Below are 25,994 nucleotides of genomic sequence, written 5' to 3'. Positions count from 1 at the left end.
TCTTGAAGCTAGAGTTGCATTAAAAGAAGGTCACGCTGACTATTTGGTGGCCTGTGACTGGTCTCATCCATTAATTTTTTTGATGCAGGCGAAACCATTATGGCGAGGAAGTACTGCCAACAAATGGATGAAATGCATCAGAAACTTTGACAACAACACTCAGCATTAGTCACCAGAAAAGCCCACTTCTCTACAACCAATGCCGACCGTACGTTGCTAAACCGACCCTGCAAAAGTTGAACGAATTGGGATAAAAAAACTGCCTCATCCGCCATACTCTCAAGATTTCTCACCTACTGACTACTACTTTTCAAGCATCTCAACAACTTTCTGCATGAGAAATGCTTAAAAAAACCTAGGTGATATCAAAAACGCCTTTAGCGACGTCATCGCCACCAAAACACAAGATTTTTACATTACTGGAATTGTTTTGCATTGGCAAAAGTGTGTTGATTCTAATGGTGCTTATTTCAATCAATAAATTTTTATTTGAGCAGAGATTTGTTCATCTGCATTTACAATTTAAAAACTGCAAGAACTTTCTTGTCAACCTGATATTATCTTTAATACAAAGACATCACATAAATCGGTAAACCAAAAACAAATGGTTTGGGACTAATTTTCCCAACTGAGATCATTTGCAGAATAGTAGGTGTAATACGTAAGAGTAAAAACTTACTAAAGAAATCCCTAAACTCCAAACATCTGCACGGATGTCGTAATCTGGACGTTCTGGATCCGGGGGATCAATTCTTTCAGGCTAGAAAAAAAGAAAAAAAAAAAGAAACTTAAAATGTGTAGAAGAAAAATAAAGAGCAACCATTTTGGTTTGAATGTTTTAATTCATAGGTTATTCACTAAAACAAATTTAACTCATGTATACAGAATGTGGACAATATTTGTTTGTAATTTTTAACAGTTAATTTTATATGTACACACTTTTTTTTTTGCCAGCGACGAAAATAGAGACTAATTCAGATCCGTATTATTATTCATCAGACTACTGTTCTCATCTGGAGTGTGATTTCCACAACGTTTCGGTCAATATAACCTCTGACTTTCTTCAGATGTATCTTGTTGAACTCGGGGAATGTTTCTATCAAACTCAGGAGTTTGGACAGAATTTCGAGCGGAACCCTTTATTTACTTCATGGGGGTAGAGTTCGACAAGATATACCTGAAAAAGGTTGGAGGTTATATCGACCGAAACGTGAAAAATCACTCAAGATGAGAATAGTAGTCCGATGAATAATAATATAAATAACCAATCCTCATCTCAAAAATTTAGAAACGTAATTCAGATCAGTTTGATTTTTATGAAATTTTAACAACAGGTACTAGATATCAATCAATAACCATTCTCTAAATTTCAGTTTCTTTTGAGGATATTATATGGTTTTAGGATATTATCTAATTTTAGGAGGCATAATATAAGCACAAACACCCATTTGAAAATTCAAATATTTCAAATTTGCATTAAATTCGATCCACAGTTATCAGATACCAATTAAGCAAAATTCTTTGAATTTTCAATTTCTCCTTGAAACTTAAATTTTAGACATTGTCTACAATCAAAGTCATGTAAGAATTTAACCTTTGTAAGGTATATAAAAGTGGTTCAAAACTGTTCTGTTTGGAGAATTCATTTTGCTCGTATTGGAGTGGTTATTCTTTTAATATATATATATATATACAAGTTAAAAATGATAATCAGAGTTCCTACAGATTTTCACTGTCCATTTTCAAGGACTTCAAGGCTTTTTAAAGTTTTTCAAGGTTTTCTCCAGACAAAATTAAAGATTTTTAAAACAAAATTTGGAACTTGTTTTACAATTCACAGAGATTAAAAAAGTGATCAAAAATGAAATATACAACAAATAAATGTTACTATAATAAATAAAAGTTATTTAGCAACCTACTTATATAATTTTTTTTAGTGTTTTTAAGTAGTTTTAAATGTTGTTTTTTTTTTCATCTTAAATATTAACCCCCTTTTACAGCTTTTAAATTTCCAACCAAGATTACTGCCATCTTGTTCATTTTTTTTTTTTTTTTTTTTTTTCAGTTTGGCCAGCCTTGTTTTCAGTTATCACTATTTTTTTTTTTGTTGGAGGGGGTATTCGTTCTTCGAGAGTCCTGTCTGGGCAAGGAAAGTTTAAAAAAAAATTTTTTAGAGGGTGGGTATCATTTTCATTTATAACGGCCACCACTGCCCCCTCCCCAATTTTATTATGAGAAAGAAAAAAAAAAGAGGGAGATTCTGAAATGAGGCAAATTCTGTCATATATTCATTACGTTTAATAAGAATTGATGGACAAATTCCTACTTATAACAAAGTTAATCATTGAATAATTTGTCCGACTGTTGCGTATGACTACACGTCTTTGAAGCATTATTATTTCCTCACTTTGAGAAAGTTGAGATTAAGGAGCCATTTAAATTGGATATCCCTTTAGCTTCCATTTCTTGTAATAAAGAATTTTACCAAAAATTCTTTGTACATTTTGGTTTCGCTTATAGCTGAAAGAACTCTCTCTCTCTGTGTGTGTGTGTGTGTGTGTGTGTGTGTGTGTGTGTGTGTGTGTGTGTGTGTGTTTTCTTCATAAGTTTTGGTTTAAGCTGATGCATCCAAGTTATGTGGATATATTTTTTTTACTTTTGAAATCACAACTTCATAATATGTAAGAATCAATAGAAAATTGACTTTATAATAATATATAAGAAATCTGCATGAATTAAAATATCATAATTAAGCATATTTTACAACTGGGCAACACCGGGTGTCCCTACTAGCTTAGATAAATACTTTTGCAGTTTTAACAAATAATATCAGGACATCACAGCATGCCAACATCAGTACATTACATGTGAAAAAGTCACCTGTAGAATTTCCACAGGCCCCACGAGTATAACAATATTGTTTGTGCTTTTTCTCACCTCAGTAGTACATTTCATTTAACAGCTTTTAACATGGTCACAAGTTTCACTGACTTCTACAAAGAAGTTTTGTATAGTGATCTTGGATATCCATCTGCCTTTATTTCATCCATTCTAACTGACCATCTACACTAAAATGTTTTTCATCTATATATATATATATATATATATAGATAGTGTGTATGTTATTTTCTGTGTCATACTTACATACAGGCCATTTGTCATGTACTTCCATTCCTTGTCATAAATAATTTTACCAAGAATTCTTTATAAGTTTTGGTTTCAGTTATAGCTGATGGCACTTAAGTCATCTATTTTTTTTTTTTATAATTTTATCAAGGATTCTTCATAAGTTTTATTTCAGTTCTGATTATGACTGAAGGAACTTAAGTTATATATATACACGAGGGGCGTGCAATAAGTAATGCCCCTGACCCACTTCTCATAGCAGTAGAGCAATAAAACTTGGCACAGTTATTAGTCTTTCTCTACATAGGAACCATCCAGAGTTATGCATTTCTCGCATCATTTGACCCAGCTCTAGAGACCGTTTTTGTAGAACACCCCAGGTTGGTCCTCCAACCACGACGTGACTTCACAAATCAAGGCTGCATCATCTGGGAAACGCTTTCCTTTCAAAAACAACTTCATGGCAGGGAAGAGGTGAAAGTCAAAGGGTGCAAGGTCAGGAGAGTAGGGAGGACGGGGAAATATTTCATAACCACACGCCTGTGCTTCTGATCTGATGACATGCGAGTTGTGGACCGGAGCGTTGTCCTGCAAGAGGAGGGCACCTTTGCTGATCTTGCCCCGTCTCTTGATTTTGATAGCTTCTCTTAATTCCTTCAAAAGTGAAGCATAATAGGCTCCTGTAATTGTGGTACCCTTTGCCAGGAAATCTGTCATCACTACTCCGTCCTCGTCCCAGAAGACTGTGAGCATGACCTTGACAGTGGAGGGCTGCACCCTTGCCTTCTTTGGAGGTGGTGAGTCCAAGTTATTCCACTGCATTGACTGGGCTTTGGTCTCTGGATCATAGTGATGGACTCAGGTTTCATCCTGTGTAATCAGTCTTTTGAAAAACTTTGACTCATCTTCTTGGCACATCTCCAAATTCATCCTCAAGCATTCGATGCATTCTCGCTTCTGGAATGGTGTGAGCAACCTGGGAATCCATCTGGCAGACACCTTATGCATATGGTCATGAATGATAGTTTCCACAGACATCTTGGGCTATTTGGTGAATAGTAATGCGCCGATCTTAAAAAATGGCAGCCTCAACTTGACAGACAGATGCCTCATCAATGGCAGAAGGAGGGGGGGGGTGACTAGGTCTGGGAGTTGTTTCCACAAACTTCCGGCCATGTTTGAATTCACGATGCCAGCGTTTTACAAGGTCATATGATGGGGCATTATCACCATAAGTTTCTTTCATTTCATCAAAAGTCTACTGTGGTGTGCGTCCTTTCAAGCACAAAAACCGGATCACTGCTCGACATTCAACAGGCTCCATTTTACACCTGACTCAGTTCAAACACCTGTAAAACAGAAACCACAATTAGTTCAGAGCTGTCATTTGCCACATAACCCGTAGAGATATAAATCATTGCACATGCAAAATTTCAGCTAGATCAGACAACTGAAAGTGGGTCAGGGACATTACTTATTGAACGCCCCTTGTATGTATGTATATATATATATATATATATATATATATATATATATTTTTTTTTTTTTTCATACATTTTTATTTCAGTTTCGATTTAAGCTGATGCACTCAAGTCATAAGGATATATTTTTTTATTTTTGAAATCGCAACTTCATAACATAAAAATCAATAGAACATTCACTCTATAATAATATATACAAAATCTGCAAGAATTAAAATATATCTGGGCTAGCCGGGCGTTCATACTAGCTTAGATAAATACTTTTGCAGTTTTAACAAAAAGGCTACAATAAGTGTCTCCATTTACACTGAACATCTACAGAATGCCAACATCAATATATTACATATGAATGTGTTCCCTGTGGAATTTTCACAGGTCGCGCTAGTCAATATACAATTATACTGGTACTTACCGCCATATATGCAGCACACCCCGCACTTCTGGTCTTTGCTTTAGAGTCTACCAATCGGCCACTGATACCAAAGTCACAAAGCTTCACTGTGCCTTTTTCATCTAAAAGAATGTTGGAGGGCTTTACATCTGTAAAAATGATAAAAACGAATGTTGTAGGTCATCAAATCTGCAAACATGTGAAAAACCATGAAGGACTTTAATACCTCAGAAAAAAAAAAAAAAAAATGACAAGAAAAATTCATTTCTGAAAATTTTTTGCTTTTAAAAAATGTTATAGATGTTGTACCTATTTACAATGCCTCCCCACTGGAAGTGGCGCATCTGAAGAACAGATGGTATTTATTTGCTCCCCCACCGAGCAAATTAGGCACAAGGCCAATTTTTAATGTGAGGAGTGAAGGGAGGGGGAAGGGAAAAAGGGGACCAGCTCCCGAGAGGTGGGAAATGGGAGCTGGTAAAAGGTCAGACATGTGGGGTTGTCTTTGCTAGTCATAGCTAGTCATAGCTTGCAGTATCTGAAGAACAGATGGAATTTATTTGCTCCCCCACCGAGCAAATTAGGCACAAGGCCAATTTTTAATGTGAGGAGTGAAGGGAGGGGGAAGGGAAAAATGGGACCAGCTCCCGAGAGGTGGGAAATGGGAGCTGGTTAATGGTCAGGCATGTGGGGTTGCCCCCACATCTGGTCTTTGCTAGTCATAGCTAGTCATAGCTTGCAGTATCTGAAGAACAGATGGTATTTATTTGCTCCCCCACCGAGCAAATTAGGCACAAGGCCAATTTTTAATGTGAGGAGTGAAGGGAGGGGGAAGGGAAAAAGGGGACCAGCTCCCGAGAGGTGGGAAATGGGAGCTGGTTAATGGTCAGGCATGTGGGGTTGCCCCCACATCCGGTCTTTGCTAGTCATAGCCAGTCATAGCTTGCAGTATCTGCCGGAACAGATGGTATTTATTTGCTCCCCCACCGAGCAAATTAGGCACAAGGCCGATTTTTAATGTGAGGAGTGAAGGGAGGGGGAAGGGAAAAAGGGGACCAGCTCCCGAGAGGTGGGAAATGGGAGCTGGTTAAAGGTCAGGCATGTGGGGTTGCCCCCACATCTGGTCTTTGCTAGTCATAGCTAGTCCTAGCTAGTCATAGCTTGCAGTATCTGCCGGAACAGATGGCATTTATTTGCTCCCCCACTGAGCAAATTAGGCACAAGGCCGTTTTTAATGTGAGGTAAAAACCAGCTCCCCTAAAAGTAGGCAAAAAGGGGGCACTCTGGTTACCAAAAATAATAATTGTCCCAGTATAGAGGGTTTCCCCTCCATTGACTGGTACAAATTATCTTAAGTGCAGCATCTGCCGGAACAGATGGTGTTTATTTGCTCCCCCACTGAGCAAATTAGGCACAAGGCCGTTTTTAATGTGAGGTAAAAACCAGCTCCCCTAAAAGTAGGCAAAAAGGGGGCACTCTGGTTACCAAAAATAATAATTGTCCCAGTATAGAGGGTTTCCCCTCCATTGACTGGTACAAATTATCTTAAGTGCAGCATCTGCCGGAACAGATGGTGTTTATTTGCTCCCCCACTGAGCAAATTAGGCACAAGGCCGTTTTTAATGTGAGGTAAAAACCAGCTCCCCTAAAAGTAGGCAAAAAGGGGGCACTCTGGTTACCAAAAATAATAATTGTCCCAGTATAGAGGGTTTCCCCTCCATTGACTGGTACAAATTATCTTGTGTAGTATCTGCCGGAACAGATGGTATTTATTTGCTCCCCCACTGAGCAAATTAGGCACAAGGCCGTTTTTAATGTGAGGTAAAAACCAGCTCCCCTAAAAGGGGTCACTCTGGTTACCAAAAATAATAATTGTCCCAGTATAGAGGGTTGATATTTATTTGCTGCCCACATCAGCAAAATGTGGCACAAGGCCGGAAAGTGGGAACCCCGCAGGCTCCCCTAAAGGAGGGGCACTCCTGCAATTTTAAAAATTGCCTGAGTAACCCCGTCGGCATTCCCCGGTCGGGGCGCCTCAGGCAGCAAGCAATAAACTTGCCCCACCGGAAAGCCCGGTGGCAAGGCCTGGGAGGGTGGACCTCCTAGGTATTACCCAGGCGTCATAGCTAGTCATAGCTTGCAGCATCTGCCGGAACAGATGGTGTTTATTTGCTCCCCCACTGAGCAAATTAGGCACAAGGCCGTTTTTAATGTGAGGTAAAAACCAGCTCCCCTAAAAGGGGTCACTCTGGTTACCAAAAATAATAATTGTCCCAGTATAGAGGGTTTCCCCTCCATTGACTGGTACAAATTATCTTAAGTGCAGTATCTGCCGGAACAGATGGTATTTATTTGCTCCCCCACCGAGCAAATTAGGCACAAGGCCAATTTTTAATGTGAGGAGTGAAGGGAGGGGGAAGGGAAAAAGGGGACCAGCTCCCGAGAGGTGGGAAATGGGAGCTGGTTAAAGGTCAGGCATGTGGGGTTGCCCCCACATCTGGTCTTTGCTAGTCATAGCTAGCCATAGCTTGCAGTATCTGCCGGAACAGATACTACACTTTGAGATATTAAATCTTTTATTCATGTTAAAAAAATACAGAAAAAAAATCAACGATGAACAAAAAACTTAGGCACATGGCCAACTCAAAAGGGGGGATTTTGGGGGTCGTTGGTCATCCTTGTCACTCCAGAACTAAACAAAGTCAAAAGTTTCTCCCAGCTAGTATCTTCTTTCACCATAATACCGCATTCACCCTTTCATATTGGGGGACGTCCTAGTAACTCCCAATTTTTAAAACATTTTTTATTGACGTGTAAAAACAAAAAAGATAACAATAAAATGGTAACAATAATTCATTTGTGTCGAGGGAGGGGGAAGAAAAAAAACAAAAAAACAAAAGGTGATTAGTAGGACCCTCCCAACCCCGTCTAGTTGATAGACTGCCCGTTCCACTAGGTTTGTAAAAGGAACCTCGCTTCTGCGGGTCAGTCTCTAGGTGGGGATGCCCTCTAGATGGGGGTGAATGGAGAAAAGAAAATTTTGTGGGTAAGGGATGGAGGTTAGTTTGTATTTCTTTTTCTCCAAGATGGTTAAAATTTAGAGGAAGGGGTGAAAACAAAAATTGCAGGTAAGAGGGGATGGGGATCTTGGAGGCTTCCTAATCGGGGAGGGATGGAACACACACTCAGCTAGCTGAGAGACTACTTGTTTAATTTAACTTTACAGAACTGCGCGTTCCACACCTAGGCGGGGAACACGTATTCAAATTTGGCTCCTCTTCGTACACACAGACTTGCCACATGTATCCATCTTCTGTCAAATGCCGCGCGGTGCAGCCTTCTTCTATCACATCTGATCTTCACCCGTAGTTGGTGTTTAAAGAACGCGATCAGATCTTGATCAGAAAAAGACAACACCCCCCGGCAACCTTGCAGACGCGACGTCCAAATCACCATTCTCGCCACGGCCAGAATCGTAACGTAGACCATTTGTCTTTCCCGGTCCCACGGCGGCCTCACGTTGTCCACAACATTGGATACAGTAATTGGGCGAGGATGCTCAGGATCGATGCGAGCCGTCACCCCACTGACATACGACCAGTACTGGCGGAGTTCGCGGCAATCGAAGAAAGCGTGATCCGTAGTTTCCACAGCCGTTGTCCCACAACGGGGACAATCAGGCGACTCCAGAAACCCAGAACTGCATTGTATGTTGTTGAGTGGAAGTGCATTTCGGGCCAATCGCCAGGTCAGAGAGAACTCCGAATTGTTCAGATGACTCGAACCTGGCGCCCAGCTCCACGCGGAGCGGATCTCACTCTGCTGCCACCCCAAACGCGCGCATAGCGGGTCGTCAGCAGCCTCCTTCACTAGATCCCTGTGGAGTTCCCTACGGGTAGCAGTCACAAGGTCACTGGACCTTGGTAGTCGTTTTAGCGCGGCTCGGCACTCTTTCATGTAGGCAGATTCTCCCCGCGGCCTGCGACGGCTCTCGATGGAAGGGTCGAGAACGAGGTCGGGGAAGGCGGCAGTAACCACGGGGTGCCACGGTTGGTCCTCCTGCATATAGTGGCTCAGGAAGGCCAGCCTCTCAGCATCTCGATGACACTTCAAGTCCGGCATTCCCAAGCCTCCCTCACACGGACGTTGAATACAGACCTGTCTGCTCACCCAGTGTCTTCCTCTGTCCCAAAGGAGCGAGGACAAGAGTTCGACAAGAGCTTTTAGGTGTTGTGCAGGCAGGGGAAGTACGGCCAGTCGGTAAAGGATGAGAGGAAAGACGTAAGTGGCGCACGCCTCAGCTCTACCCTTTAAGGAAAGTTTCCTAGGAAGCCACGAATTGACTGCAGCCTCCACCTTTGACCGTACCTCCAACCAATTCTTGTCAAGCTGGAGACCCGGTCCGAACCACACGCCGAGGATCCGGACCGGGCCATCTGTCCAGCTGAAGGGCGCAGGGAGGTTTGCGTTGCCACTCCATGCGCCCAACCGCAGTCCTACCGACTTGTTGCGGTTTATCTTGGCCCCTGTAATTCTTTCGTACTGTGTGAGTGCCTCCGACACGACCTCAATGTCTCTGAAGCCCGACACGAAGATCGTGACATCATCGGCGAACGCGGATACCTTAGCAGCTGAACCGCCAGGCAGAGCCATTCCGCGCAGGGCCGAATTTGCCTCCCCATGTCTCAGCTTGCGGAGAAGAGGCTCCAAAGCCAGGACATAAAGCAGGGGCGACAGCGGACAACCCTGACGAACCGACCGAGAGATAACAAAGGGTTTCGAGCGCTTTCCGTTCACTTGCACGACAGCCATGGGCTGTCGATACATTATGGAGATCCACTTGCAAAAGTCCGGTTTAAAACCGGCGGCCTCTAAGACAGATGCCAGGAAACGATGGTCGACCCTATCGAAAGCTTTGGACTGATCTAAGTTTATCAGCGCGGCTTCCGTGTCGTCATCTATTCCCCCCTCTAGGATCATGCGGATCAGGTGCAAGTTGTTCTGAATCGATCTCCCCTTCACAGCGTAGTTCTGTTCCGGTTCAACCAACTCGTCGATAACAACCTGCAGCCGATTCGACAGGACCTTGGCCAAAATCTTCAACTCTGTGTTTAGCAGAGTTATGGGCCTGTAGTCGTCTAACTCTTCCCCTCCATGCCCGTCACCTTTCTTCAGCAATGTGATCACTCCCTTGGTCACCTGCCCTGGGATGGATCCCTGAGCAAACCAATGGTTGAACATATCCGTCAGAAGAGGCAGAAACATGGGCGACAGCCTCAAGTACAGTTCGTATGGCAGACCATCAAGTCCTGGCGATCTGTCACAGCTGACCTGCTTCAGCGCAGTAAAGACCTCCCGCTCCGTCACCCGGCCCTCGCAACTAGCCGCTCTAGCCGCCTCGAGGCGGGGAGAGTCGGCCAAATAGTCGCTAAACTCAAGGACCGGAAGATCGGGCTGCTGCGTAAAACGCTCCTCGAAATGTTCTCGAAACCCCTCGCAGATCTCCCGAGTCGATTCCAGGGTGCGTCCATTCGGATGTTTGATTTTTGCAATGTATTTGTCCGAGCCACGCCTAGAAACCTCACGGCGCACGTCTGCATCAGAATTGACTGCTTCGTTGCCTATCTTTCTAAGCCTAGCTCTAACTACTTGGCCTTCGTAACGCTTGCTAGTCTCGCGTAGAAGGTCCTGCTTAGCTAGTTCCTGACTAACCCTATCACCCTCCCCCGTAGCCTGGGCTAGTTTCTGCTCTAGCTTCTTCTTCGTCTTGGCCTTATCTAGTGCGAGGCGCTGGGCATACTTGACGGAGAAGCTTCTGATCTTGGCTTTGAGACCTAACCACCACTTACTCCCGGTAACCGCCCCCACTAGTGCCTTTTTAATCAATTCTCTTAACTGATCTTGGAAGTCTTGTATCTCCAGAAGGGAGGTGTTTAACTTCCAGTACCCCGCTAACTTAGGCCTATTTCCTAGCTTCAGCCGGGCCATAACTAATTTATGGTCCGTCTGGCCTAGCCAAGTGAACGTGGGACAAGATAAGAAGTCTACTTCGCCTCTCCTAACTAACATCCTGTCCAAATAAGTATTTGGATAGGAGGAAACACTATTGGTCCACGTCCACATCTCCCGCCCTGGATGCTCGACCCGAAACCTGTCGACCAGACCGCATCTAGCCATCAGATCAGCCAGGCTGGACTCGCACCTCTCCGATCCTCTAGCTCCGCCTCCTACCTTATCTATGTCGGGGTCTAAGATGGAATTCCAATCCCCCATTAGCACTACCCGCTTCCGACAATCTACAAACGCGTCAAGCTGACTGAAGAATGAGACCCTCTCACGAGCGGTGCTGGGCGCATGAACCGCAATCACCCGAAACACAGAATCTTTTACGGCAACATCGGCCACAACCAGCCTACCCACTGCATCTCTATGGACAACGTCGACCGTCGCCGACAGGGTACGTTTAACCAGCACGGAAACTCCCTTCCCCCGCGGGCTGCCATACGCTGAGAAAACCTCAAAGTCTCGGGCCAGCACCTGACAGTCCACAGAGGAAACGAAATGCGTCTCCTGAATCGCAGCGACATCCACTCCCAGGGACAAGAGGTCGTGCCGGAGGCGAGCCGCCCGGCCCGATGATCTCAAGCCCCTCGCATTCAGACTAGCCAAATTCAAAGCCATGGTACCTACCTTAAGGTGTGTTACACTCAGCTCCGAAGTCAGCCGGGGAAAGGACACCGACGTTGTGTGCAATGCTCAAGGTGGTCAGGTTTTTCATGTCCTGACCTTCTCTCACAATGCCGCCGACATCCAAAGGGTAAGTCAATTTAAGGGCCCTATAGAGTGACGGATGGACCAACACTGGGACCCTTCCCTTGCATTGTTTTGCGAGTTCCTCAAGGGAAGGGTCATTTTTCCTAATCAGTTCAATTCCCGGACCAGCCCCTTCAGCGGCTTCCAGCATTGTCCACACGTTGGTTTTGCAGGCCTCAGGAAGCCTGACGAAAGTTGTTAGCCGTGGGGCGTCCGGGAAATTAGAGGGGACATTAACGTCTTTTCCCCCTATCTGTTGGCAGTCCAGCAGAGGTTTTAAATTTTTTCTCTGCCGGTGTGGTACGCCCATTGCCACAGACAGGGGGTCTACAGAACAAAGTTCCTCTCTCGTTTCGAGGGCGAGAGTCCCTGTTGGAGTGAGTCCGTAAGTGGGAGAATCTGAAGGGTCTCTCCCCCTCCCGGGTTCATTCTTTTCTTTCTGGGATGGCGGCTCAATTTGCATTGGTGTGGGGACGAGTGTCTGTGTGGTGTCTGGTGTTGGTGTTGGTGCGGTGTCTGGTGTTGGTGTGATGTCTGGTGTTGGTGTTGGTGCGGTGTCTGGTGTTGGTGTTGGTGCAGTGTCTGGTGTTGGTGCAGTGTCTGGTGTTGGTGCAGTGTCTGGTGTTGGTGCGGTGTCTGATGTTGGTGTTGGTGTTGGTGCGGTGTCTGATGTTGGTGTTGGTGTTAGTGCGGTGTCTAGTGTTGGTGCAGTATGTGGTATGGGGGTGGAAGTGGGTTGTGTTGTTGTTAGAGGTGGTGTATGCTCACAGGGAGTGGGGGCTGCCTTTTCTTCCCCTTTCCTTTTCTTTTTTATTCTTTTGAATGAACCGGGGAGTGGTGAGGTTGAGTTCCTCTCCCTCTCACTAGCAGATTCATCCTCAGAGGAGCAGTGTTTTCTTCGCTTGATCCCCGTCTCAATTGGTGTGGGGACCGTTGGTTGTTGCTGCTCCTCTAATTGTTGTTTCTCCGGTTGATGCTGTTGCTTTTCTGGTTGCTGCAGCCGTTTTTGTTGCTGCTGTTCTGGCTGTTGCTGCTGCTGCTGTTTTTGTTGTTGCTGCTGTTTTCGTGGCATTGGTTGTGGAATTGGCCGCGGCAGCTGATGTTGTTGCTGCGGCTGGTTCAACGGCTGGTTTGGCTGCTGCTGCTGTGTCTGCTGCCATGGCTGTTGCTGCGGCTGTTGTGGAGGCTGCTGTTGTTGTTGCTGCCTCGGTTGTTGGGTTGGTTGTGGGACGGTGGCAGATGGGATTGTGGGCTTCCGTTTCCGCCTCATTACCGTGATCCATTCCTCCCCTTTGGGCTCCTGCACAGTTTTGGGTTTCCTCGGTGCTGGGGTTGGTGCTCTGGTTGCAGGAGTTGTGACAGCCTGTTTGGACACTGGTGCTGTCTCAGAGGTTGGGACCGCCTTTAGTGTCACTTGAGTAGGATTTGACCTTTGAGGGCAGCTCTTGGCCATGTGACCCTGTTTTTGGCAAAACCAGCAGTGCGGACGACGCCCCTCCACTACTACTGTCATAGTTGCCTCCTTAAATGTCAGCTGTGCTGGTATCGCCTGGAAGCCTTCTTTCTTTAGCCTCATGGCCACAGTGTAGCTGCCCAAGTGCATGCCGGTTTTCGACCGCACTGGGGTTATTTTTTCCACCTCGCCGAACTGTGTGAAGAAGGATCCCAGGATTTCTGCTGATATTTGCATAGGTACATTGAATACCTGCACCCGGGTCCTTGTCCTGCCCTGGTATTCGGGCTTTAGTTTTGTTCTCCCATACTTAATTTCCTGTAGGGAGAGTCTCTCCGCATCTTCCTTGGTGGGTAGGAGGATGTCCCACATGGCGTAGCTCCTCTGGTACAGGTATAATACCGGGATGTTTAGCTTGTGTAGGAGCCCTGCCATGTCTTCCTTTTTCATCCCTAGGAGGCGGTTTTCCGGCATATCCGAGATGATGAGGGAGAGCACTCTGTCTTCGATTGCCTCCCAAGCGCCTGGCACTGGTTTAATTTCTGCCCCCTCTATGTATTGTCTGTACTTGGTCAAGTACAAGTCTCTATACTCTTGAGGGGACAGTTGCTTCTCTACAGTCTTCCCCCATGCCGACCCTCTTGTTGGTGTTGGATCTTTGGTGAGGTTGGACTGTTTTTGCTGTTCCTTGGCGGAAGGGTTGCTATTTTGAGGGGCATTTTCCTTTCCGCTTTCCTTTGGGACCGACTCTCCCTGCTCTATACTTCTTCCAGGAAATACTTCCCTTTTTGGGGAGTCGGCCTCCTGGGGAGCATTGTCCTCTTTATTGTCTTTGGGAGCTTTTGCCCCTTTTGTTTTGGGGAGGTTTAGGCTGTATGCCCCCTCGTTTTCTTGATTTGCTCCCCTTTTGGGGCAGTAGCCCTCCTGGGGAGCACTGTCTCTCTTATCGTTCTTTGGGGCTACTGCCTCTTGATTTTTGTTGTCAGAGCGGGATGCCCTGTCCAACATTGTTTTTTCTCCCCTTTGTGGGGAGTCGCCCTCTTGGGGAGCACTGTCTCCCTTATCGTCCTTTGGGGCTACTGCCTCTTGATTTTTGTTGTCGGAACGGGATGCCCCGTCCAACATTGTTTTTCCTCCCCTTTGTGGGGAGTCGCCCTCTTGGGGAGCTGCTGGTGAGTTTTCTCCTTTCTGAGGGGCGTCCTTTGGTTTAGTGTCCGGGCGGTATGCCCCGTTGCTTTTTGCTTCCCCTGTTGGGGAGTCGTCCTCTTGGGGAGCAGTTTTTCTTGTGGTAGCCCCCTGGCTGGGGGTATCGGTATTGGTGGTCCCCGGGCTGGGGGTGTCCATTTTTGAAAGAAGCTCTCTCTTCCCTGTATAATTCACCAAAATGAGTGACGTGGAGTCGACGTCCAAATTGGGAGCCGACTTTGGCGCCAAAAAGAAGTGGCGCCAAAGGCGGCAAGAGGGGAGATAGAACTGAGAGAGGGAGTGGGAAGTTAGTGGAGGGAAGAGAGAAAGTGTTTCCGACCCTCCCTCGCGGGAAGGTCGTAAATTATCAGCTCGGATCCCCCCCCGTGGGGGAGGGGGGAGAGCAGAGAAAGACAGACAAAGTGGGGGTGCGGACAGAACGCTACCCAACAAGCTCGCCGGCCACGAGAATGTGTCGCCAGAACAACACTGACTATCGCTGTGTATGTATCAGAGAACAGATACTACACTTTGATCTTGTCACGAGGGCCGAGAAAGATACTACACTTTGATCTTGGCTAAAAGGCCACAGAATTGTAATTATAGTATGTTGTAGATCACATTAAGAAAACCAGACGGCAAAGGAAGAGAACTGTGTGGATTATATAATAAGTAAAAAAGAAAAAAAAGAAAAGAGTTTTATCCCTTAGACACTATAAAGAATAGTTTTCTGAGTCTTATTTATTTTTTCATTACAAGCGTTACGATGAAACTAATAAGACAGGGCTCTACGAACAAACTTATCTTTAGTTGACCTTTGACAACTAAATATTTTCACTTACTAGCCAAATAGAAAATTTAATAGCCAACCTCACATGATTTTTAGAATATGAGATCTTAGTTCTGTGATGAGTATGTACATCAAGGATTTTTTTTTTGTGTTTTTTTTTTTTTTAATAAATGTAATTCAAAATATACAACAGATTTCATCTTGATACATTCTAATTTCTTCAGATACTTTTTAAACAGCCTTCATTTAAAAAAAAAAAAAAAAAAAAATCACGTAGAGATGGTATCTCAATAAAAACAATACCCCTCCCTCTTCCCAGAACATTACTTATGCAGTTTAAATTCTGTTTTTCCGTGAGTCTCACTCTGTAACGCATGGCAGCTTTTTTCGCTAATATTTTCCAAAGTCAACCTCTCTTTTCGATTGACTAGTCACTTTTGATTAAACCTTTGCCAGTTTTGGTTTGATGATGGATGCAATAGCAAAGATATCACTTTTTTTTTCCACATTTTTTTTTCCTCCTTAGCGGTACGGGTTCGAGTCTGCCTGCCTACTACCACTTTTTATTTATTTATTTTTTTTTGCTCAAGATACACCTCCAAAGATCCGGGCAACACCGGAAACCCAGGCTATTGGTTATATAAGAGTTGGGATTTAATTAACTACAATATTGGCCAAGTAGCAAGTCTATATATATGATGAACATAACCAAAGTTATCAATTCTGCTTGAATTCTTTGTAGATTCCAGAGTTTCACAAGAAGGTTGGAGGTTACATCATCCAAAACGCTGCAAGAATGCTACATCTTATGCTGTTATTGGTTTAATACTAACCCAAAAATGAGCAAAGGACAAACTGATTTATTCAACAACTTATAAGGCAAAATGGTTAAGGCAAAAGCTGTTGCATGCGTCATGATCCCATCCATGCTTCCTTTCAGTCTCGAAAGACAATGGATACCCCTTAGGGGCAGTAGCGCGTGTAATTGTGAGACAAGGGTTGCGCAATCATCACCCACACCTCTCCTGAATCGGCATTGTTTGAGTCCAGTGGCAAAGAGAAGTCCAGGACGACTGGAAACAATGCCGAGATAAGAGGAGAGCACATACAGCACCTGAAAGTCCCGAATGGTCACCCATTTAGTACTGACCAGGTTCAATGTTGATTAACTTCGGTGAGCCAGCAGGAACTGGTGTGTCAACGTGATTATGCTGTAATTCGTGATAATCAAAGAGATGCGAAAGACATTTGTTTATTTCCCAACTGTCATGGCAGATGTTTTCTCCAAGAGTGATGGGTGCTTGTTAAGCTAAAGTCAACAAATCGATTTTTTAAATATATTGTTTTAAGCAAAAACAAAACATACTTAATTGTCATGTTGCAAATAGTAATATATCCAAAAATTATGAACATCCATCAAGCAGAATAATTGCTACTGTATTTTTACTAAAAAAATATCTATCGCTATAGACAACAAATATTGCCACCATGACACAATCTAAAATATTTCTTTCAGAGTTATTTCCCCTGTGTTTAGCCTCCTACTGCCTACTTTATAACGTCTAAGAGAAAATACGATTTTACCCAATTTTCCATAAAAACTACTTTGAGCTAGAAATAAGTTTCTACTTGATTTTTCGTGATTTTTGGATATATTACTATTTTCGGCATGACACTTCAGTAAATAATATTGTTTTAGCTTAAAACAACATTTTTAAAAAGAAAAAAAAAATGATCCGTCGCCTGCACCTTAACAAGCATCAAACGATAACTCTGGTTTTTAACATTGTACCCGACAAAATAACATCAAGATGAAAACAGTGGTCCAAATAGTCCATATCTAAGTTCTAATCGAAACAAGAAAATGAATACGTAACACAGTTGAGTCATTTCGGTTACCAAAGCAGTGGAAATGTTTTGCATCCTATCGCTAAATGTATTGATGTAAAAATTCTTACCTCTGTGTATTACACCATGCCTCTCCTTGAGATAATTCAATGCTTTTACAATCTGCAGAAAGAAAAACACAATTAGTAGAAAAACAAAACGGATTAGATTGTTGGATTAAACAGTATGTCAACTCTTATCATGTTACTAAAGCTATTCACTCTGCATTGCCTGTGTGGAGATATATTGTTAGAGATATTTTGCCTTGAAAGGTTAAGTTTAAAAATAACACTTGCAATAAGAGGTCAAGAAATAAAAAAAAAAAACTTAGTGTCATGGTGTTTTCTTAAAGAAAAAAATTAACACTGTTTCTTTCAACTTTGATAAAATTGATTAAAATTAATTCAATTTTATTTAATTATTTTAAATCTTGAAAATAGCAATAAATTTTCTTTTTAGCAAGATATTCTTTGTTTAATTTTATTTCCGTTTTATGAAACGAAGAAAATCATAACAGGGAATTTTTTAATCATTTGTAAGTACTTTATGATCTTGAGTACGACATTAGTTTTGCTTTGAGATCAATCATTGATATGTGGATAGGCATCTTTGATATATATATATATATAATATATATATATATATATATGTGTGTGTGTGTGTACACACTAGCAGGGAGACCCAGTGTTGCATAAGATTGAATGGTGATGAATGAATGCTTCACACTCCCATATTTTTATTGTAATTTTTATTGTCATCAAAAGCTGTGAAATCGCCCATTTTTCAACCATATCAATTGATTGCCTGTTCTAGTTGGGGACCTATTACAGTGCTCTGGGAGGGAGCTTTAAATGCCTCCCTGCAGTGACTTAGTCCACATTACATTATAGTCTACATTGCACTATAGAGAACAAACTTGATTTTATAAAATTATTTTTTTAAACAAAATGGTTTGAATCAAATTTTAAAATGCAAAAGTCAAGTATCATGCTTCAATTGTGCTTTAAACAGAAACATTAATTTCAAATATGCTCCAGATATAATACTAATGTTTATATCTAGAACCCTTATTCCAACGATGACAAAAATCCATGATTTTGATTTTAAATGCTTAAGAAATGGAAATTCAGGGAATCTTGTTTAATTGATGTCTAATGATTTTGGGTTAAATTCAATGCAAATCTGAAATATTTGAATTTTCGGTGCTTCTACACTATCAGAACGATATTTCAGAAATCATACTGAAGTTCATATGAAAGCAATGGTATCTATGTATTTTAAGATGATTATATATATATATATATATATATATATATATATATCTTGTTTATTAAATTGTTAGACAAAAATACAGTTAAAAAAAAAAAAAGCCCCATTCCCCTATGTTAAGAATGGGTTTCTAAATAACATTATTTCAGCATGATCCATATTATTATATTACATATACATAGCATAAATGCAACATACCGACTTCTGGTCACAGAATATCCGGATTGTTTACTATGCATGCCCGTCAATTTGGCATCTATTGACACTGTATTTCCTCCAGTTCTTGCATTAATTGCTGGTGCCTTGAGGTAAGATTCTAGCCTACAAAGTCAAGGGTGACTTTGTCTGTTCAAATCTCCCAACGAGCAGTAATTATTACTTCCTACACTGATGATTCCATAAGCACTTAACTAGCTACAACCACTATAAACAATTTTCCATACTCTCTATCTGTGCCTAAATCTAAACGCAGATTCCATCAACAAAGCTTCTTTTCCAGAACTGCATGCCTGTGGAACACTGTTCCACTGGCCTGCCTCCCGATGGAATACAACATGGTAGCCTTCAAATTCAATGTAAGCAATTTCTTGTTCAGCCATCCCCATAAATACAAATTCTACCCAATTTACACCATTAACGATTACTTCATTACCACCTTACATTCAGTAACCCTTATCCTCGAGTGGCCTTTGAGCTTTAATAAGTAGTGACTCCTAAGTAAAAAAAAAAAAACAAAAAAAAAAAACAAAAAAAAAAAACAAACAAAAAACATGAAACACTAGTGTCTTTAAATAGAAAAATAATATTTCTTAACAAAAATAAATAAAAAAATATATATACACAAGAGAGTGACAAAATAAATGCATTTTATCACTATTAAATGTTTATTTAAAAGCTTAGACTTACTGCAACTGCCATTTTGCCTAGAATTCTCTCGGGTATAGGTCTGTGTGTTCTCTTTAATAATTTATCTAAGCATGTAGCCATTAGTTCCATACAGATCCATACTTCACTCTGCAAAGAATAACAATAAAATTGTTAATTAGAGATTTATAGTTCAATCGGAGAAGAAAAATACAATTGGATGCAAATAAAATTAAAACCGCTACATAAACAGCAATAATTTGTATTTTGAAGATTTTTCTGGACAAAGAATGGCAAAAAAAAAAAAAATGATTGCTATCGTTTCATTACAGTATCATTTAAAGAATTTAATTTAATAAGAATAAAGATTTATAGATAGCCATTTCTATCTACTATTAGATTTTTTTTTTCATTCACTTTTCATCTCAAACAAAGCACAGTGCAACTTTGAAGCAGGGGGCTATTATCGGGGACATAAGTTATATATTATGAAGGAAGATGAGCAGCAAGATATCTGTTCACATTACACTTGAATGTCTTCATGTCAGTATAGTTGGGGAAGCAGGGACCTAGAAGGTAATAATAATTCCCCCCACTCTTTATCTGTGCCTAAACCTAAACGTAGATTCCATGAACAAAGCTTCTTTCTTAGAACTGCACGCCTGTGGAATTGTCTTCCGTTTTCCTGCTTCTAAGTCTAACGTAAATAAGTTCTTGATGAGCCGTTCCATATAAGTTATCAAATTTCATTTCTACTGTACACTCTTTAACCCTTATCCTTGAGTGGCCTCTAAGCCTTGATAATGTAGTGATGCCTGTGTAAAAAAAAAAAGAAAAAAAAAGAAAGGAGTTCCAAAGTCTAGCAGTTTTGAGGAAAAAACTATTTGAGTAGAAGGCTTTCTTACACTTAGCCAGAAACCATAGACGATTGGAACGTGTCAGAATAGTGGAATAAAATGACGAGCATCAAGATGATTAGAGTCAAATTAAAAAAAAAAAAAAAAAAAAATGGAAATGTTAGCTGCATCTCGGTGTCTTTTGAATATCTTGATGGCTATATATATATATTTTTTTTTTCACTCATGTTACCCCCAAAACAAGGCATACGGCCACTTGGATGTAAGGAGCTACCATTTGGGGGCATGTCTAGGAAAGATTAAGATGTTGGTTTCCATTACATTAAAACTTTTGCATATCAGTGGAAGCAGATAGCAGGAAGCGAATTTCAAAGTCTAACTGTTCGAAGAAAGAAACTATTAGAGTAGAAAGCTCTCTAGCAATTAGGGACCTCAACAGTGAAGGAGAGTGATTTTGTTGCCGAGCGGGTTTGTCAGAGATATGCAAGTCAAGGGGGCACAAGTGCAATGAGTTCATCAGAGCACATTCTATTAAAATATTTGTAAAACAGACATAGGAATGCAATATTGCAACGATGGGACAGGGGTTGGAGCTTAGTTGACAAAGCAGGACCTAATAGATTGGAGACTTTTTGGACTCTATCCATGTGGGCTGGAGGATTGCAACAAACATGAAACCAGTAGCTATTAGAAAGGATCATGAGTGTTCTAACTTTCTACACGAAATTCATTGAGAAACTGAAAAATGTATAGAAAGATCAAAGCAATGCAAACCTTGGTGATAGAGATGGGCATTAGTGTGGCTGCTAGAAAGAAAACAAACAAATGTTTTTTTTCTGCTCCTCATATAAGAGTTGCAAGGGTCAACCACTCCCTGCTAGGACACAAGACAACTGTCTTACAAGCCAAGAAACTCCTCAACAAGGTTAAACACTTATTCAAATCAAGGACGGTTCTTTTCAGGACCAGCTGCAGTATAGGTTAATTAGTTTATTATGAATTAAATGAAAATCATACCTTGTTAGTTTCAAATAAAATTCATATTGGAAGTCATATCGATGGTTGACAAAAAGATAAATCAGTTAACACGCAACATGTTTTTAGTTTTACACACACACAGACACAGAGAGAAAGACACGTTTGCTTTTATTTACATGATGAGAAGAGGGTGAGTGACAATGAGTCACTTGTTTTATATACAGATCAAGAGAAGATAACTCCAAGTTATTTAAAACCTTAAAAGACACGTCAGTTAAACCCAAGAGGAGAGGCAACTTTTCATATGGTTCAAGGGACAAAACTTGTAATCTTCACAGAATTAAAAACCTACTAACATTGGCAAATTTCCAATATGCAAAACAATAGGTGGATAGCTTACAGCCACATGTCAAAGAGCAAGTTCCCTACATCAGGGAAGGTTTCCAGATACATTTTCCAGCAAAGGCCACATAATGCTGCTACCAGATTTTCAATAAGGGACTTCGATTAAATTCAAATGATTATATGTCCTACACTATCGGCCAAGCTTCAACCTTCATCCCATCACTGCAATATCACATGTATGTGCCTGTTTTACAAATATTTTAATGGAATGTGCTCTGATGAACACGTGACACTTGTGCCTCATCGGCGAACTCATGGCAGAAAACCTACTTTAATAGTTTCTTACCTTCAGACTGCTAATCTTCGAAATCCCCTCCCTGTTTTCTGCTTCCCTGACTATATTAACCTGCAGAAGTTTAAATGTAATGTGAACAGACATCTTGCTGCTCAACTCTCCACAGTCCATCGACATGGTCAGAAATAGTCAATAAGAGACAATATGCCTTATTTGGGATTTAAAAAAAAAGAGTAAAAACAGGAACTTGGGTGCCATCTTATCGTGTTATTAAAAGAAAAAAAAAATTACAGCATGGTAGGTGCGTGTAATTAAGCTGAAAATTTTAAAAGATACCAAAGAGAAACTTTTATTAAAAAAAAAAAAAAAAAAAAAAAAAAATGCCACTTGTTGGGCGCGAACTTGCAAAAGTTAAGTTCGTAAGCAAACACGTTATAGATTGGACCAAGATGTCATTGATGTCATCACGTTGCAAATTTAGCTTTTTAAAATGAAACAACGAATCGACTATTCACGCATGTGCGATTAATAAACACCGCTGAAACCAAACTTTTTACCTGACCCCCCCCCAAAAAAAAACATTTTTACATGAAATAATTGACTATTTTTTCTAATTTTTCGATGTTATGTATCTGAGAATCTGAGAGATCACTCTTTCTAATGATACCAGGCTCATGTCAGTTTGATTGGATGACAAGTTTTTAACGGACATACAAACACAGACAACTGAGACTTATATAATAGAAGATTCCATTCAAATAAGTTTACGAATGTATGTACATAGAATACAGCATAAGTATTAATAATTAGACTAGCAGGACCCATGGAAATTCCACAATTCATTTGGTGTATATTGCTGTCATGTTTAAAAATACTTCAATTCTATAGATGTCCAGTGCAAATGTAGATCTTATTGTACAAACTGAAATATACTTTCAAGGATGAGAGTTCATATAGAAACGTTTTAATTTGAATAAAATAAAATACACATCAAGTGCGCTTGAAAGCCAAATCACAACGGAATATTAGGAAAATAAATGTGTTGTTTTGTTTCTTTTTTTTTTTTTTCTTTTCACAAAACAAAACACACTGAAGATGGAGTATACCTCTGAAATATATTTGTTATAAATTTCAAACAAGTAAAATATTTGTTTATTTTCTTAATATTACGTTGTGGTTTGGCTTTCAAGCGCACTTGATGCATATTTTATTTTATTGAAACATGCTTTATTGAAATAACTTCAGTTGCCAATTTTTCCTTTCCAAAAAAGAGTAAATTTGTTCTTGCAACAGTTGCTTCCTGCTAGTGGTTAAACAAAATGCCTGTTGACTTCATTTCCTTCCTTCTCCCCCTCTTCTACTTCTCACACCATTTTTATCCATCCCCCTCCCCCATCACATGGCCTGTAAACGTGATTCGGGTTTGGTATAAAAAGCTCAGTCAATCTTCATGGCACCTGTCTTTCAGATCCCACTTGAAGGTAATTTCGTTACTGCTGTCGTTTTTACGTACAGTCACACAAGGCACAAACACATGGGTGCCTGCTTCTTTGATGACTATCACATACTTATCTCAACACTATGGTTAATGTAGTTCCAAGATATATCTGATTATGGAGGGGGGTAACTTTGATCCTAGTTTGAAGATGAAAAAAAAAAAAAAATGTATTGCAGGTTGAGTTTCATCTTTGACACATTAACAACATCAGGTAGCTGACGATGGTTAAGTTATTAATGACACAAACTGACAACCTGGGTATGCCAAGTTCGAATCCAGTTTGTTCTACAGAAGCATTTTCACATATGGATGTTGGCAACCTTCATGTGATCCTTTCTGTAAGTACCCAAAGTCTTTCTAGAAAGAATTCTAACTAGAAAGATATGAGAGAAATGAATGTCAGCAATAATCTTCAGATTCATTTGAAACGAACGAAGCTCAGCAACAACCATCAGCGACATCAGATGAAATTTGAAAAATTACTTATTTTATATTGGACTAGCGGGGGAGGGGGGGTACCCGGTGTTGCCTAGGTGTTTGGAGGTGTAAAAGAAAAAAATGTTTTAGTAGAAAGGTAAGATTGAACCCCGAAGCCTTGATGAGGAGGTGGAAACAAAAGCCAACTACTTAACCATCTCGGCCACAAGTGAGAGAAATTGGTTAGTGCGTTAAGTTAAGGGTTATAAAGTTAAAGGGTTATAAAGTGAGTCAAATAGGTTTGATTGACAGGTAGCCGCTTAACGAGGTCATCGCAGGAGCGTTACGATGACGTGGCAGTATTTTATTTACTACGGGACAGCTTTTTGGGGTTTGTTTACTTTGTTTAAATGCGAGGTAGTTTTTCGCTTTCCCAAGATGATGGTGGTGGTGGTGGTGGGGGAACCAGCTCCCCATTTAAAGGGGATTGTCCAAATTGAATAGCAATTGTCTGATATAAAGAGAAACTCCACATTGATCAAAGCTGATTGCTTTTGAACGTTCCCGGTGCAATCACGCCGGGAACGATGTCTTAAGTTTCGTTTCACTTTTATTATATGAAAAAGCCTAATGCACACACGTCGATCGAAAAATGTTGTATATTTAGCTTTCCGAAATCGAGAAAATACACACGCGACCCCTGTTCGTAACTCTTAAATATTATCATTTAGACGCGATGTAAAGTTTTAAGAAGAAGCGACATCCACGAGAAGGCGTCAGAAAAAAGCCTTTCGTGGACATACAGAAAAAGTGCACACACACTCACACACATTTTGCCTTTTATATATATAGATCTTTCACGAGCAAGTGATATCCTCTTCTTAAAAAATGATAGAAAATGATAACCTAAGTACAAACATGAAATTGCCATAGCATATTATTATATAAATTAATGAAAGTAAAGAAAAAAAAATTAAATACTCACAGTAGTTATGAATATCCCTATACACTGAACGATGTACGGACAGTCATGACTTTTCATAACTACATCCAGATCCATTATAATTCTTTTGTTTTCTTCTCTATTGCTGGAACGGCGCATTTGCTGAAAAAATATATATATATATATATATATATATATAAAAATTAAAGACTTTTTTTTTTTTTTTTTTTTTTTTACAAAGATGAAAAAAACAAACAGAAAAACCTGAAATTTCACAACCCAGGCAGGTCATAGTCCCATGCACATGAATAAAAACAGCCTTGCAAACTAACAACTACAAACAACTCGATGTGCGGGGTGATGAATAGTAAAAAAACACATTGCAAATTTCTAAAAAAATAGTCCCACTTTGTCAACTAAGCTCCAACCCCTGTCTCATCGCCGCAATGTTCCATCCTTGTGCCTATATTACAAATATTTTAATGCAATATGCTCTGATGGACTTGTTACACTTGTACCCCCTCGACATACATATCCCCGACAAACAACAAAATCTCACCCCTTAAATGCCAGAAAGCTTTCTACTCTAATAATTTCTTTTCTTGAACAGATAGACTTTGGAATTCCCTTCCTGCTTCCGTGACTGTACTGATATGCAGAAGTTTAAATGTAATGTAAACACACATCTTGTTAGTATTTCCCAGGCATGGTCCCAAATAGTAATCCCTTATGTCCAAGTGGCGATATGCCTTGTTAGGGGGTGAACGCGAGTAAAAAAAATGCTTAATTAGTTCAACATAAATCTGGATAAAGAAATTATAATTAAGAGAAAGACACAGAGTGTGCATGTAGGTGAAAATAGACAGGAAGTCATTCTTTGATAAAGCAAACCCTCACCCCCATCTGAATCCTTATCATGAATTGTTTGAAGTTTCAGATTTCATGGCAAAATGAACATTTTTAGCTTCCAATGAGAACGGTCATAAGATGGAAAAGGAAGGCGAGACAAAATGGAGAGAAAGGAAGATAAAACAGAAAAGAGAAGGAAAAAGAATAAAATCCAGTCTATTAGCGATGAAAAAAAAAAAAAAGAGGAAAGGCTCTAACAATTTTACAGAATTTTTTTTTTTTTTTAAAAGCTGAAGAAATTCATATATAGACCATATAAAAACAGACAATTTTATAATAGGGCAAAAATTTAATTAAATCCAAATTAAAAACTTCAGTTACGTGTGAAAGATAACTAAAAACTTAATATTAATCCTACCATATTGATAGGATTGTTTTTTTGTTTTTTTGAATAGAGACTAATATTGTGTTAGAAAAACATCACCATTAAAAAATGAATCCCCTGTCACTGAAAATAGTAATCTATCCCGAAATAGTGCAGAAAAAAGAAGAC

General features: G+C 40.6%; 1 protein-coding gene across 3 annotated transcripts in view; it reads right to left on the bottom strand.

The window, feature by feature from the left end:
* The window catches only part of LOC145254816 (dual specificity mitogen-activated protein kinase kinase 7-like), a 218,700-nt gene that overhangs the window by 29,060 nt on the left and 163,646 nt on the right, over positions 1–25,994 (bottom strand). For all 3 annotated transcript variants that reach the window (XM_080113642.1, XM_080113640.1, XM_080113641.1), the window contains 5 exons: positions 24,635–24,754; positions 19,302–19,409; positions 17,198–17,249; positions 5,020–5,147; positions 680–760 (listed from right to left, as the gene is read on the bottom strand). In XM_080113642.1, coding sequence (XP_079969768.1) covers positions 680–760; positions 5,020–5,147; positions 17,198–17,249; positions 19,302–19,409; positions 24,635–24,754 — 489 coding nt within the window. The remainder of the gene's footprint in view (positions 1–679; positions 761–5,019; positions 5,148–17,197; positions 17,250–19,301; positions 19,410–24,634; positions 24,755–25,994) is intronic.

This window comes from Euprymna scolopes, chromosome 30 (genome assembly GCF_053919585.1).
Source record: "Euprymna scolopes isolate OS-2025 chromosome 30, ASM5391958v1, whole genome shotgun sequence".
NCBI classification, from domain to species: domain Eukaryota; kingdom Metazoa; phylum Mollusca; class Cephalopoda; order Sepiida; family Sepiolidae; genus Euprymna; species Euprymna scolopes.
The sequence above is the reverse complement of the archived record's forward strand: the minus strand, read 5'-3'. Positions and strand labels throughout refer to the sequence as shown.